The sequence below is a fragment of the Vanellus vanellus genome, assembly GCF_965231255.1.
Source record: "Vanellus vanellus genome assembly, chromosome: 4".
In the NCBI taxonomy this organism is placed as follows: domain Eukaryota; kingdom Metazoa; phylum Chordata; class Aves; order Charadriiformes; family Charadriidae; genus Vanellus; species Vanellus vanellus.
This window is the reverse complement of record NC_138909.1, coordinates 43,326,274-43,340,218: the sequence shown is the minus strand read 5'-3', so window position 1 is coordinate 43,340,218 and position 13,945 is coordinate 43,326,274. Positions and strand designations below refer to the sequence as shown.

Sequence of the window (13,945 nt, the reverse complement as noted above, 5' to 3'; positions counted from 1 at the left end):
GTCCCCCAGAGGGTTTCCAGTCCCTCCTCCCTTCCTGTCCTTTCTGTCCTTGATGGTGGGGGCTCCTGCCACGGCTCCCTGCACACAGCATCTCTAATCTCTGTGATGCTCCTTTGCGAACGACAAGTTTTGTTTAGAAAAAGGTAGCTTAAATCTATTTGACTTGGGAGGGAACATCCCCATGAAAATATTTGCTGCATTTTACCTGATTTCACCAGCATTTTTCTGCATGAAACTGCTTGGGTTTTCTTCTGAGGGAGCAGAGAAAGAATGTGAGGAGGGAAAAATCACTATTCATTTGGAAAAAAAATGCAGTCAGCTCTGACACTGGATTGTGAAAGACTCCATGAATGTGCTGCCTCACTTTGTCTTGGTGTCACCCTCTCCCAAACTGGGGCTGGTTGCGGCAAAGGGGCCAGGAGGGTGCAGGCTGGTCCCTGCTGCAAGGGTGAGCTCAGGGCTTTTCCTCTGTGTGTCTGCACTGCTTTATTGTTCCTCACCAGCAATGGTGACCTTCCCACCTTGGCTGCTCTGGTATTTAACTGAAGTTTTCTTTAATTTCCCTGCTGTTCTTGGTGATGTGACCACAGTTACTTGAGGCAGACCCATCTCCCTTCCCGAGTCCTGCATCTTTCTGGGACAAGCAGGTCTATCTCCCACCTGCTGTGGCAGCTGTGCAGCTGGCCCCAGCTCATGCTTCCCATGAGCCTGATGGAGGACTTCCTCCTCTTCATCGATGCCTTTCCTTTCCTTTTAGGGAAGCCCTCTTAGCACCCTGATGCTGCTTCTGCAGCTACGTAATGTCCCGGCGGCAGACAGGCTGCTGCCAGCACCCGCTGTGCTCACTGTCATCCCATGTCAGAGGACTGCTCTGTGGATCTGATGCTGTGTCACCCCGCAGCGCTCCTGCCCCACGCTCATGCAGCTGCCCCGTGGGGGGCTGAGCCACCCGCATGCCCTTGCAGATCTCTGCCGTCCGACTGTCCATCCACACCAGGGCTGTTCTGTCCACCTCCTGCCCGAGGCAGGACCAGCCCTCCCTGAGCTGTCCTTGCTCGGGCACGCTTCTGCCGATGGGATGGGCTCACCCCCACCCGCCTGGCCGGTGTTTCCCGGTGCTGCCATTACTGTTCCTCATCTATCGCTCTTGAGATGCTCAACCTCCCTCCTGCAGGGACCCTGCGTGCCCTGCCCAGCCTGGGGACAAGGACAGACCCGTGCTTTTCTTCCCTAGCAGCTCCTACACATTTGAAATTGTTATTGAGTCCCTCCTCCCTGTTCTTTTTGGGCAAAAGACCAAATTCTTTAAATGCTGCCATGGCCTGCAGAACTGCAGACAGGATCCCTGGCTCTCCAGGGGACTGTCCCCTGCACTGCCTGAGCCATGGCAGGAACACCCAGTGCCTTCGGGACTTGGCAGTGCCGGCTGGGGCAGCGAGATCAAACCCTGCGCACCTCCCTCCTGGATGCATTTTCTCCTTAAAGGGCTGTTGCTGCCCTCACTGAACCATCGCATTCACCAGCACCCTCCACCCCAGAGCAAGTGAGAGCTGGTGTGCTCCACTTCGTCTTCTCCCTGGATGACTCCTGCTCTTCCTGGAAAACACCGGGGCTTGATTCTAGGAGTCAGAAGCTATTTCATCTTTTTATCTTTGTTTGCCAGAGGAATGTGAATGATATGCTTTTAGCTGCTCAGACCTCTTGATCACACGCTGGTCAAGAAATGTCTGAAATTAAGCCGGTTTACCCTACGAGGGCTTAGCTGCCCTCGGAAGAAGTGCGGTGCCTCCTGCGAGTCAGCTGGCTGCTGTGGGTATGCTCGAAAGAGGAAACCCAACAGCAAACAAATTTGCCACCTTTGTCTGACCTTCAGTGGAAATAAGTTTATCGCGCAAGGTTGCAGGCAGGGGAAGATAAACACCCAGTTGCCAAGCCGCAAGTGAGCACGGGTCAGCTCGGGGCAGCATGGCTGTGGTCTGTGAGCAGGAGACACAAAGAAATAGGCTCTTTTGCCACTGTGAGGAGGGATCCCGGTGTGCCCATGCAGGCAGGAAAAGTTCTGCCGGACTCGTGATGGTGGAGCTGGTCAGTGTCTTGCTGCGTGTCCGTCCCCACAGCAGTGCTCAGGTGCATGTATTATTGCCGGCGCCCTGCTGCCCCAGGCTCCTCCGTGTCACTGGTGTCCTCCCCTGCTTTTCCACCCGCCAGTTCTTGTGTCCTCTCTGAGTGGCACCAGCCTGGATGTGGTGTTTCTCCCAGTCGGTTGTCCCGGCTGAGTGTGGGCCCTGGCAGAGCCCCGCAGGGAGCAGCTTTGTTGGATGCTCTGTTGAAGTTAAGGTCAGGCGAGCTGGTTGCAACGCCTGCGCCGGGCTCTGCACCACAGGCAGCGATTCCCCTGTGCTGGCTCCTGCATCCCAGCGACTCCTGCGAGCCGGAGGTTACCAAGCCATAACCATGGCATTAGGTGGGAGCCACCGTTATCTGTGCGTGGCTCTGCTAACCTCCTCGCCCTGCCCCATTCCGCACAGCAGAGTCCCCCATGCAGGGGACTTGACGTGGGGTCAAAACCTAGCCCACGGGCCAGCCCTGTCCTGTGGGGCTCCGGTGGGGCTGCGCTGCCTGGTGTGAGCCATTGCTCTGCCTTGCAGGGTGACAGCAGGAAGCTGGAGGATGCCACTGCGTACCTGACCCTGCCTTCCACGAGGCACCTGTCTGAGCCGAAGCTCCTCTCCGGCTCTTCCTTCCGTGTGAGTGGAGGCGCGTCAGGCTTAACTGTGTCGGCCCGGGACAGCTTCCAAATCTCCACGCTTGTCTGCTCCACAAAGCTGACCCAGAACGGTGAGTCCTGTCTCTCCGCGAGGGGTGGTGGCAGACCTGTGCGCCCACCCTACCAGTGCATTTCTACCTACCGGACCACAGTTTTCCCGGTGGCTGGCTGTCCAGCTGCTGTTTACTGGCATGTGTCAGCCGTGGTGGGATATGGTGCTGGTGCTGCTGTGCTGGCACTGGCCCCCTCCAGTGCAGCGCAACCATACTGGGGCTCACTCCCATCACAAATGGCACTGGGGTGACATGCCGAAAATGCAGGGGGAGCGGGAATGCTGAGCGCTGAATCAGCGTTTTGACGTGGTCGGGACTGCTAGGGCTAACAGCTGTTCCTGGTGAAGCATCACAGTCCCAGGATCTTTTGGGGGGCTGCTGTCCCCCAGAGAGGAGTGGCAGTGAGCTGGAATGCCTGCGGCCGGGACGGTGCTGCTCTGCCTAACCCCCTGGCAATCCAGGTTCTGCCCCAGCGTGCCTGTATGGCTGGGATGGGATGTGGTTTGCTGCAGGCTCTGTTTGTGTATCGCTGGGTTGATAGCTCTGGGCTGTAATTCAGAGTGTTTCTCATTTTTTTTTTTTTTATTAAGGTTGTCTTTTGGCTTATCTGTCTCCTGAGCCCTCCTGAGTTAGAGGCAGATTAGTTTTCCAAGGTGGGAGGGAAATGAGAACAAACAATAACAGGCTGCAAGTGTTTCCAGGCATTCTCCCACCTTGGGGGCTCAGAGTGGCTGCCAGCAGCCGTGGGTAGTTAGCAGTTTCTTGGCTGGTGTGTACCCTTGCAGATGGTAATTAATCTGCTCTCTCCCTTGGGGGGCTGAGCCACTACCTTTGATCTGGGAGCTGGAGGGAGCTGCTCAAGCATCACCGTTGAGGGCTCCGTGACCTTCCTTGGACCTTTTGAAATCAGGATGGGAATTGGGACTCCTTGTTTTTAAACCCTGTCCTCAGTTAGCTAGCATGGGCTTCCAGCCCCAGGGTGCTGTGCTGCAGTTCATTGCAGGGCAGCCCAGAGCGTACGTGCCACCTCAGCACAGACGCAACAGCATTTGCAGGTGGAATTTTGCCTTGTACGACAGGTTTTGGGAGGTGGCAGAACAAAGAGGTGTCGGCAACCTTGAGCGAGCGCTGGGGGTTGTCAAACTGCCGCACATACCCCTCTGAAGCGAGCGGGGAGAGTGGGGGGCTGGCAGCGAGCAGCACGGCGCCGGCCCTGTGGGAAGGGAGCGCTGACGGAGCTGTGCTCTCCGAGTGCCCTCGCAGGTGTCCCGCTTGGGGGACCCACGGCACTTGCACCTCCGCCGTAATGGGGACAAGCAGCCCGGCCCTTTGCCAGGTCTAACCACGCTGTGCTGCGTGGTGGTGCCGGTACTCGGGTCACGGCCGTGTTTTCAGTGTGCGTGTCTCTGTTGCTGCAGAAAGCGCCGCGGCCGCCCATCCTTAGGTGGGCGACATGATGAACGCCTGGAGGTAACGTCTCCAGCTGTCTGGAGAGTTAAACGCTGCATAGGAGCAGTGGCAGCCAGTGGATGCCGCACTTGGGAGGCGAGTGGCAGTGGTGCTTGGCCAGCGGGAGAGCGGGAGGGAAATCCGGGTTTTCCTCCTGGCCAGCAGCGCTGCCCCTGCAAGGCTGGTGGATGGAAACGCTTTGTCCTGCTTTTGCCGAAGCGCAATGACGCAGCCAGGAAAACCGCAGCCCTGGCGCGGGGCTGGGGGCTCGGGGACCGTGGCTTCGGGGCTCGGGGGGTGCAGTGCGCGGTGACTCATCGCTGCTGCGCTGACAGGGTCTGCGGCCGCTGTGGTCCAGTGCAAGTGGGGCTCAGGGCTGCTGCTGTTCAGTTAATTCCCTTCCTGCAGCACAATTACAGCTTCTACAGTGACAACCTTCTATTTAGCCGAGTTTCATGCTTTTATGGTACTGAAGTCGGGAGGCTTTCCGTGCTGAGCAGCAGTTGCACGGGCAGTCGGAGGTCGGTGGGGTCCTGGCTGCTGCCGGCAGCGCTGTGCTGACCACCAGCTGGTGCGGTGATGCGGCTGCGCTCTGCATGTGCCACGGCCGTTCCTCGGGAGCAGCGCTGGCCGGTCGGCACAGGGCCCTGTGCACATCTGAACGGCAGCGGTCAGCTCTGCTTGGTGCAGGAGAGGAGCTGCGGAGCGGCTGGTGCGAGAGGGCACGTGGCCAGGACGGTGGGGCAGGTGCCTGGGGTAGGTGCTGGAGAGGCGCAAGGGGCATGGGGGACCTCACAGTCTCACATCCCCAGCACGATCCAGCTGGCAGAGGGCACGAGTGTGGGGAGGACAGTGACCCACTCCCGCCCTGCCCAAGGTCCCTTCTCCGAAAGCTGTAACTCCAGTGCTGAGTCCTGCTGTTTTGAGTCTTGGTTTCTCTCCCGTGAGGGTGTAAAGAGGATGGCAGCGCCTGCCCGTGCGGCCGCATGATGGACCATCGGGAGCTTAGGCACGATGGGTGCTGACCCTTTGCTTCTCTCTGTGCGGGGCTGGCAGCGAGCAGCACTGCATCCCCCAGGATGGAGCCTCTTCGGCCGGCTGCCCTGGGCGGCAAGGGTGGGACAGGGGAGCCTGGGGGGTCGGTAATGTTCGGGTCCAGCAGCAAGTGAAGCTGTGCTGACTTTCCACTTCCTCCCACCCAGTCAATTTGCTGGGGCTGCTGAAGTGGCGCTCCAAGCCCAGCCTCCTCGCCGGGAACCTCCAAAAGCTGATGAACGTGGATGGAGGGGAGGTCATCAAGGTACAGCTGGGCTCTGCCCTCCCACCTCCTCCCTCCCCTGCTCCTGCGCTCACGTCTCCAGCCATGTCCCTAGGTAGCTGCTCCCTGGGGTGCAGAGGGATGTGAAAACTCCTGGGAGTGGCAGTGTCGGCACCAGGGGTTCCCTGCCAGCCTGTCCAAATGTGTCGAGAGCAGCTGCCGGAGCCGGGGGAGCTGCCCTGTGCTAGGGTTGGACTGGGCACACTGGGATCATCCTGCATGGCCTCAGTGCCTCTTCCCCGGGGAGAGGCGCTGCCTCTGCCTGCGGCGATTGCCATGTCAGTCCTGGGGAGCCCTGCTGGGGCCACTGGGGTAGCGGGTGGCGAGAGTGGCAGTGTGGGGCTGCCTGCCAGGGGATAGGCTGAGCTGGGGAGTCTCATCCTGGCAAAGGGATGGACACCACAGGCTGAGAAGGGCTGAGGATGAGCACAGGAGCTCTGTGCTTGGGCAGGTTGCTCGGAGGTGGCTCCGGGATGATGCTGGGAGTTAACGTTCAAGCCCTCACAGTCCTCTTGTCTCCCCCAGTTTCTCCAGGACACATTGGATGCCTTGTTCTCCATCATGATGGAAAATTCAGACACGGATGTCTATGACACGCTTGTCTTTGATGCCCTGGTAAGTGAGACCTGCTTCACCATGTGTGCTGAAGGTGGGTCTGACTCCACTGACCAGTGCAGGATGGGCCCAGGTCAGACTGGGGTGGGTTTGAGATGGGGCTCACTGATCTGACCAGACAAGCCGTGCCCAGAGCCGTGCAGTGCCTCCAGCTCCACCAGGGTGCCTCAGGTCAGTAGAGCCTGGTCAACCTGGCACAAGGCAGGGCTGTGGCTCTCCGGCGACACTGTGTCTCCAGGGGACAATTCCAGCAAGAATCAAAGGTGTTTCTCATACACAGAGACAAGAGCGACCCCGGTGACGGGATGAGGGGAGGGTCAGGTTTGGGGCAGTCTCGTGGGACACCGAGGTCTGGTGATGGTGTGAGCTCTGTGCAAGCTGGCCACGAAGTGTCCTGTGACTGCTGGGCTTGGGGCTCATTTTAGGCTTTCTGCTTTGGAGGTCTGCCCGTCCTGGCAGGCTGGGCAGGTGTGCAGGTGGCTCTGGTGGCCCCAGCAGCCCCCACAAGGGGTCAACGCCGCTCTAGCTGTGGTTGCTGGCACCTGGCTGTCCTTGGGCATCCTGCTGCCTGCACTCAGCTGTGCCCGCTGCCCGCTCCCCACAGGTTTTCATCGTGGGGCTGGTGGCCGACAGGAAGTTCCAGCATTTCAACGCCGTCCTGGAGGCCTACATCCGTCAGCATTTCAGTGCCACACTTGCCTACAAGTGCGTACCCGATGACTGTGGCACGGGGAGAGATGGGGCTGGGATGGCAGGCATGGGGGGAGGGAAGGGGCCAGAGCCTGGGCAGCTCCTGGTGGACAGTGTGGCATGGCTCAGCGGCTGCCCCGAAGGCTGCCCTGGTCACACGCGTCCCCGTCCTGCAGGAAGCTGATCGCGGTGTTGACACAGTACGTGGACCAAGCGAGCCAGGGGGAGCCCTGTGAGCCGCTCACGCGCACCTTCAAGGCCTTGGAGTACATCTTCAAGTTCATTGTCCGCTCCCGGCACCTTTATGCCCAGTAAGTACCGGCAATTGCTTCCACCGCTCCAGGTGCTGCACTCTGCCGGGCTGCCACATCAGTGCCGCAGGAGCATCGGCCCCTGGGGATGGGGGTCTGCGGGAGGGAGGAAAGGAAAGGTTCCACGGTGGGGTCCCTGTGCCGTGGGTGCGGTATTGGTGCCAACCATTGACTTTGGGGATGCGGCACTGGCACCTCGGCCTGCCTGGTGCTGGTGCTGGCTGCTCGGGTCGGATGTGGCACCCAGGGGTGGCACCCGTGGCTCCTGGCACGCTGCGAATGTGCTGCTGTGTCAGCCAGTCCCCAGCCAAGCTCTCCTCTGTCACCGCACTTCCTCTCCCTGAGGTTTCCGGCAGTTTTCTGCTGCACACCATCCTCTGGTTGCTGCCTGGAGCAGTCATGGTCTGGCACAGGTAGCAGGCAGTGCCGTCCCTCTCGGGGTGGGAGAGCTCCTGCGGCACGAGGGGCTGCGGCAGGACGGGTGCCATTGCACAAACCGCTGTCTGGCCGGCGAGCGGTGTTTCACAGTTGTTTGCAAAGCGCCTCGGCGGTGAGGCAACGCGTGAAGCAAGCTGTGGTTTGCTGTCCGTCAGGCTAATTGCTGCTGGTTCCTCCCGCGTGTGTGCTGACCGAGAGCCTCGGTGAGGGGTGCTGGTGAGATCGGCTTTGGCACTGCAACTGCGGGGTTGCCCATGAGCCCTAGGCCAGCATGGAGCCCATGCTCCCTCCCCGCAGTGCCCGGAGGCTTTGCTCTGCCTCTGTGCGGTCAGGCCCTGGCCTGGCCCCTAAAATGCCGGGAAATGCCCAGCTGCTTTGTGTACGGCTGACCCGAGCGCCATGTGCATAAGGCCAGAGGGACCTGCGGTGACCTCCTGCCCAGGGCAGGGCTGGCTCTGCTCGAGCTGCCCCTGATGGGTGGGTTTTTCCAATGTGCTCTTAGAAACCTCCCATGATGGAGATCGCAAAAATTCCCTGGGCAGCCTGCTCCCCTGCCTAACCGGCACTGTGGCTGGAAAGGTTTCCTGGCATCCAGCCTTGCTCTTCCTGCTCATTCCTGGAGAGCTTCTGCCTGCCCGTCCTGTGCTGTTTGGGAGCTTTTTAGCAGATTTGTCCTTGGAGAGGGAAATTTTGCACTTACCCTCAGCGAGACTCATCTTACTGTGGAGCAGTGCTCCGCTCAGCTCAGACCATCTCAACCCTCAGCCTGCCTTTGGCCTCCGTGCTGCCTCCGTGGCATCTCCGGCTCTGTCAATGATGAGCCTCCCTGCTCAGCACTAACATTGCCGTTAGCGGGTGCAGGTAGCAGTGGATGTGGTGGCAGTGATTCGGGCAACAAGGTCTGTTCAAGGAGCACATAAGTGGCAAAGACACATGTTTGGTTTTGGAGGGTTCCTACGAAGCACCCTCTACCTCTGCAGCTCTGGTGGCACACACGGCTCCTGGGCTGCTCTCACGTTTCCGCTGGTCACTGGGCTTTCAAATAATTTCCAATGCACAGCATGTATTTGGTCTTGGGGGTCCCTCGTGCTTTAGCAAAACCAGAGGCGGCATGGTGCCAGCCCCAGGGCCTGGGGAAGGGGTGCCTGGGCCACCTCCCCCGCATTTGTCCATTTGTCCTGGCTCAGCAGCTCATCCCCCACTCAGCACAAGCTCCAAAGGGGGTTCTGAGAAAGTGAGAGAGAGACTTTTTACTTGTCCTGTAGTGATAGGACAAGGGGTAACAGTTTTAAATTGAAGGAGGGCCAATGTAGATTGGACATAAGGAAGAAATTCTTCACTGTGAGGGTGGTGAGACAACGGAACAGGTTGCCCAGAGGAACTGTGGATGCCCCATCCCTGGAATTGTCCAAGGTCAGTTTGGATGGGGCTTTGAGCAACCTTCTCTAGCGGAAGATGTCCCTGCTTATGGCAGGGGGTTGGAGAGGATGATCTTTGAGGGACGCTTCCGACCCAAACCCTTCTGTGATCCTGTGATAAGCAGTGTAAGGGTCTGGGAGCCTTGATGGCTCCTTGCTGCTTCTGAGGATAAGGTCAAAGTCCCCCCTGGGTACCTCCAGAATCCTCCTGGGATCTGGTTTTGTTTGTTCCCCGTGGGCACGGGGTTCCTGTCCTAATCTGTGTGATGGGACAAACAAACCTCCCCTGGGCAGACTGGGCAGGCGTGGGTGAACCCAGCTGTGCTGCTGGGCTGAAGTGAAAAACCGAAAACACAACCAATTAGAGTTACCAGAAAAAGCAAGTTACGTTCCTCTTTCATTCCAAGTACAGGGCACCGAAAGCTGAAGTGTCCCAAGGGAGAGGTGGGTGGTGAGGTCCCTCCGCGTGCAGCATTGCCAGCCTGCGCTGGGAAAGCAGCAGGGCTGCCCCATGCTGTAGAGCCGCGTTTTGGCAGGCGGGTGCCGAAACACTCCAGGGAGCACAGCAGGAGCCCAAGGTGTGCCTCCTCAACCCAAAGTCCTGAGCACTGCACAGAGGTGCCAGGACACATGTCCATGTACCCACCAGTGCTCTGTGCCCTGCTTGTGGTGAGGAGCTGTGTTGGGTTCCCAGCATCTACAGGGATTCTCAGACCTCACTTTGTCCCCACTTTGTCTTTGTGGTCTTGCTTTGCTGTCTGCCAGGTGTTCCCTGTGTAGCTCATGTTGCAGAGTGCCAGGACTGCTGGAATGCCCTGTCTGTCCTTCCTCATCGCTCTCACCTGCCAGCCCTTCCCAGGGTCTCATTCACGGCCAGGCAGCTGCTTCAGAGCTCTGGCGTGCTCCAGCATTAGACTGAGGTATCTACCTCCTCATCATATATGAAAATACAGAGCAAATTCCCTAGCTTATAGAACTTCTGGCAGAGAAAATTAATTATATGGAGCATTTGCAAACAGCCCTGTGAATTAGTTTGCATTGGAATGAAGACATCCCCGAAGACATTTAGTGTTTTTATTCATTTTCCCTTTATCTCAGTGATCTTAACAGTGCAATAACATGGACTCCTCAGATCTTCTAAATACTTTAAACGGTGCTACAATTTGTACACAGTCTATAATTTAAAGAAATTAGATTGTAATTATAATAAGTTACTGCAAATTGCTGTATTTATTTGATTATGCGTGCTACTGCTGGAATCGGATGAGCAGCTCAAGTAGCTCGTACGAGGATCCCAGGCTGCTGCGAGGATGACCAAAGCGGGGCCCAGCTGGTGTGGGGCAGGAGGTTCATTGCCTGAGCCCCTTTGGCAGCTCTGTGGCCACCACGTGGGGAAAGGGCTTCCCGATTCCCCTCCTGCCTTGGGCAGGAGGTGTGGGAGCTGGTGGGCTGTGAAGGGGCTGGATCCTGGTACCGGCCGTGGGAGCTCTGTGCCCGAAATGTGCTTTCCTGCAGGAATGTGCCCCCAGCCCTTGCTCTGCAGGGAGATGCTGTGCCACGTCTCCAGACACCTTTCCCCTTTGGCATCCCATGCACTGCAGCACACGGGGTTCGTTGGAGCCCCCCAAAGCTCCCCATGCCCTTCCCGATATCAGGGACCTCTCCCGGCCCCCGCTCCAGCCGTGGTAACCCCGACTCCCTTTGGAGCCCCCCTGGCGCCTACGCGGCTCCGTCGCCTCGGGGAGGGGGCTGGGGTTTTGATGGCGGGATGACATGGTCTCAGACTCTCTGCTTCCTCCCTGCCAGTTCCTCTGGCTGCTTCTGCTTTTTGACTACCACTGAGGGCAGCAAAGTTTTCCTGAAAGTGCTTGTCGTCACCCCAGGGCTCCTCCCGTGTCGGGTTCTCTCTCCTGCCAGCACAGGGGGAGCTGAGGACACTTGTTCTCGCCAGCATCCCTCTACAGCCGCCTTCGCAGCTCGCAGCCCCCTCGCGCAGCCTCACTCAGCCCCCCCTGGTTCCTGCAAGCAGCACCCATGGGCTCCGCCATGGCCCTGGTTGTCCCCTCTCCTGTCCCCGGGGCGGCCCGGCACTCCTACGAGGACCGGCCCCTTACCTCCCCCCCACCCTCTAGCCAGTCACTTGTGCAACTGGGGACCCCACGGCTGCTGAGCCTCCCCACCGGCCCCCTTCCTGCGAGGACTTTGCTGGGGTCCATGGGGTCTCCAAAGGCTGTTGTAGCCGCTGGGCTCCAGCCACTCCTGCAGAAGAGCTCCGGGGGTTCGCAGGCAGTGCGATCCTTCCTGAGGGCCCCGCTGACCCTTCCCAAGTAAATCATGTTCAGCGCAGTTTTCATCGCAGTCTGTACTGATGTGCTTAGTGAGCTGGTGGCCAGGTAATTTTTCCTGCTGCTTTGCCGACGGTGCTGGTGGGATTTCTGTGCTGCGCCTTGAGCTCAGTTGCATGCTGGAGCCCGAAACTGCAGGAACCAAGGCGGGAGCGTGCCTGGTGTCTCATCCAAGAGGCATCAGCCTCGAGGACCAGGATCTGCCTACCAGTTTTCGTGATGAAATCCTCCAAACCAATAGGTCAGTGGTAAATTAAAGACTGGGCTGACCCACGTCTGCTGCAGCAGTGCAAATCAGCTGTTACCTTGGCTTTATTGAGCTGCACGCTCCGACTGCTTTATACTGCCCTGGTTTGAGTCATTACACACTTAAAAGTTCAGAAATCAGTGTTGACAATATGTCTTACAATTGTTAAAATAGTGTATCGTTGTCGTGCGTGCCCTCTTTAAGATAAAAATACAGAATTTTGTAGGTGAGATTTTACGGTGGAGGTGAGCTTGAAAATCCATGGCAGTTGTTCATGGGCAGGTGCATTAAAAAGAGGGACTGTGAAAAATCTAAAGAATCTCTAATAAATGGTGTTTATTGCGTGGTATCGTTGCTGTGAGAGTAGAAGCTGTATGCGAAGCTTCATTTCCTTGTGCTTATTTTAACACATACAGACTTCTTTAAATTTCTTTGCTGGGCTTTTGGGGCAGGCAAGGCAGCCAAGCCACGCTCCAGGGCTGTGGGATGGGACTGCGGGGAGGGGAGGGTGCTGCTGGGGGTTCCCACTGTTTAGTAACTTTTAACACAGGGGATGAGAGGGAAGGACCTTTCTTGAGTTAGTCTAAGCTTTGCTTTGACTTGGAAGTCGTTTAAGGGCTCTAAACCAGCCGCCGCTCAGCCCCTGCGTTTGTCTGAGCGCATCTGAGATGCCTCGGGCGGATCAACAGGCTTGTGACTGCTGCCAAACCTGCCGTGTTTCGATGTTTCGTACGTTCCCTTGGGCAGGTTTACCAGATAGGAAAGATGAATTTGAGCGGAGAACCATCCAACTGTAATTATATAAAAAAAAAGCAGTGAAGTTTTTACAAAACCTAGACTCCATAAAAATAGCTGTTAAGCAAAAAATGACAGATCTTGTTTGTTCTGCTGCTGTACGCCCAATTAGAAGCCAAAACACAATTAAGAACCAAACCCATCTTGCTTGCCGCGGTGGCCAGCTCGGGCTGGAGGGTGCATCTGTCTTCGTGGCCACGGGGAGATCGGCATTTTATCCCTCATTTCCCCCATCTGCACCTGCAAATCGTTCCCCAGCAGGGCTCACCGCTTCATTCGCTGTGTCAATGGATGGGGTGAATTAGCTCAAATACGACCTGTTTTTCACAATGAGTTGTTACGGTGACTTTATTCTTATGGTTACGCGTTTGATTAGCAGCTTTGAAACTTTCTCGCAGCTTTGCAGGTGTCTCAGCTAAAATTCCCCAGGTGTTTGGTTTGTTCTGCGACTGGTCACCCAGGTCGTGTTCAGGCTGGGGGGTGCAGGAGGTTTCCTGCTCAGGTGGGAGGATGCTAACCTCCTTTGAGAGGACTTTAGTGTACAAAATCATGTAAAATAGTCTATTTTTTTTTAAAATACTATATATACGAATACGTATAAACAGTGTATATAAATACCGTAAGAGAGCAGGTAGCAGTCTTTAATATGGGTAATTCTGCACATCTGAATTGTTGCTTTTGGCTGGTCTTGGGACTGGGCAGTGGCTGCGCTGGGGCAGCGGCCATGCCATGGCTCGCTGCTAGACCCAGCTATGGAAAATGGTCACCGAGGAGCATAATTAATTGGGATCGCAGGTGACACCCACGGTCCCTGGGGGAAGGCGTGCGTTGTGGTGGCGGTGCAGTGACTCTGGCTGTTGCAGGCTCTACGAGGGGAAGGAGACAGCTGAGTTCCAGCAATCACTGCAGCGGTTCTTCCTCTCCTTGAACCAGCTGATGAAGTCCCCGCTGGAGGGTCCCACGCTGCTCTCCCAGGTATGACGGGGGGCCGGTGCTGAAGGGGGGCTCAGGTCTGGTGCATGGTGGGATGGACGATGCCCCAGCAGGGGTGACAGTGGCTGTGCCTGTGCAGGAGTGACACTGGCCATCCTGCATGCAGACCTCCTCATGCACAGGGGTTCAAAGCGACCTGCCACCCTGCCTGGTGCCTGGCTCCCCCCGAGGACAGCCACTTGTGCCCCCGGTGCAAAGCCCCCTGAGGTCTCGGACCACAAAACCCCGCATTGCACTGGTGCTGGAGGCCACGGTGTGGGTTGGGGCCAGCAGCTTGGGCAAATGCTCTCCTGGCCATGCACACACTGATGCCTGGAGGAGAGGGTCTCAGGAGGGGTCCTGGGTCTTGTCCCCGTCCTGGAGCTGGCCTGGCCCCGCTCCCTGCACCCTGGGACCAATCTGGCACGGGGTAGGCAGGGGGGAGCATAAACGTTGCCCTTTGCACTGTGGGTCCCCACAGGCACAGCTGCGTCCTCTACCAGCAGCCGGTGTCGAGGTCCTCCAGC

At 57.6% G+C, this 13,945-nt stretch overlaps 1 protein-coding gene across 1 annotated transcript in view; it reads left to right on the top strand.

Moving 5' to 3' along the window:
* The window catches only part of LOC309671564 (dedicator of cytokinesis protein 2-like), a gene marked incomplete at its 5' end in the record, with an annotated part of 81,293 nt that overhangs the window by 12,026 nt on the left and 55,322 nt on the right, over positions 1–13,945 (top strand). The window contains 6 exons of the mRNA XM_082482825.1: positions 2,649–2,838; positions 5,472–5,569; positions 6,113–6,202; positions 6,807–6,907; positions 7,069–7,203; positions 13,310–13,421. Coding sequence (XP_082338951.1) covers positions 2,649–2,838; positions 5,472–5,569; positions 6,113–6,202; positions 6,807–6,907; positions 7,069–7,203; positions 13,310–13,421 — 726 coding nt within the window. The remainder of the gene's footprint in view (positions 1–2,648; positions 2,839–5,471; positions 5,570–6,112; positions 6,203–6,806; positions 6,908–7,068; positions 7,204–13,309; positions 13,422–13,945) is intronic.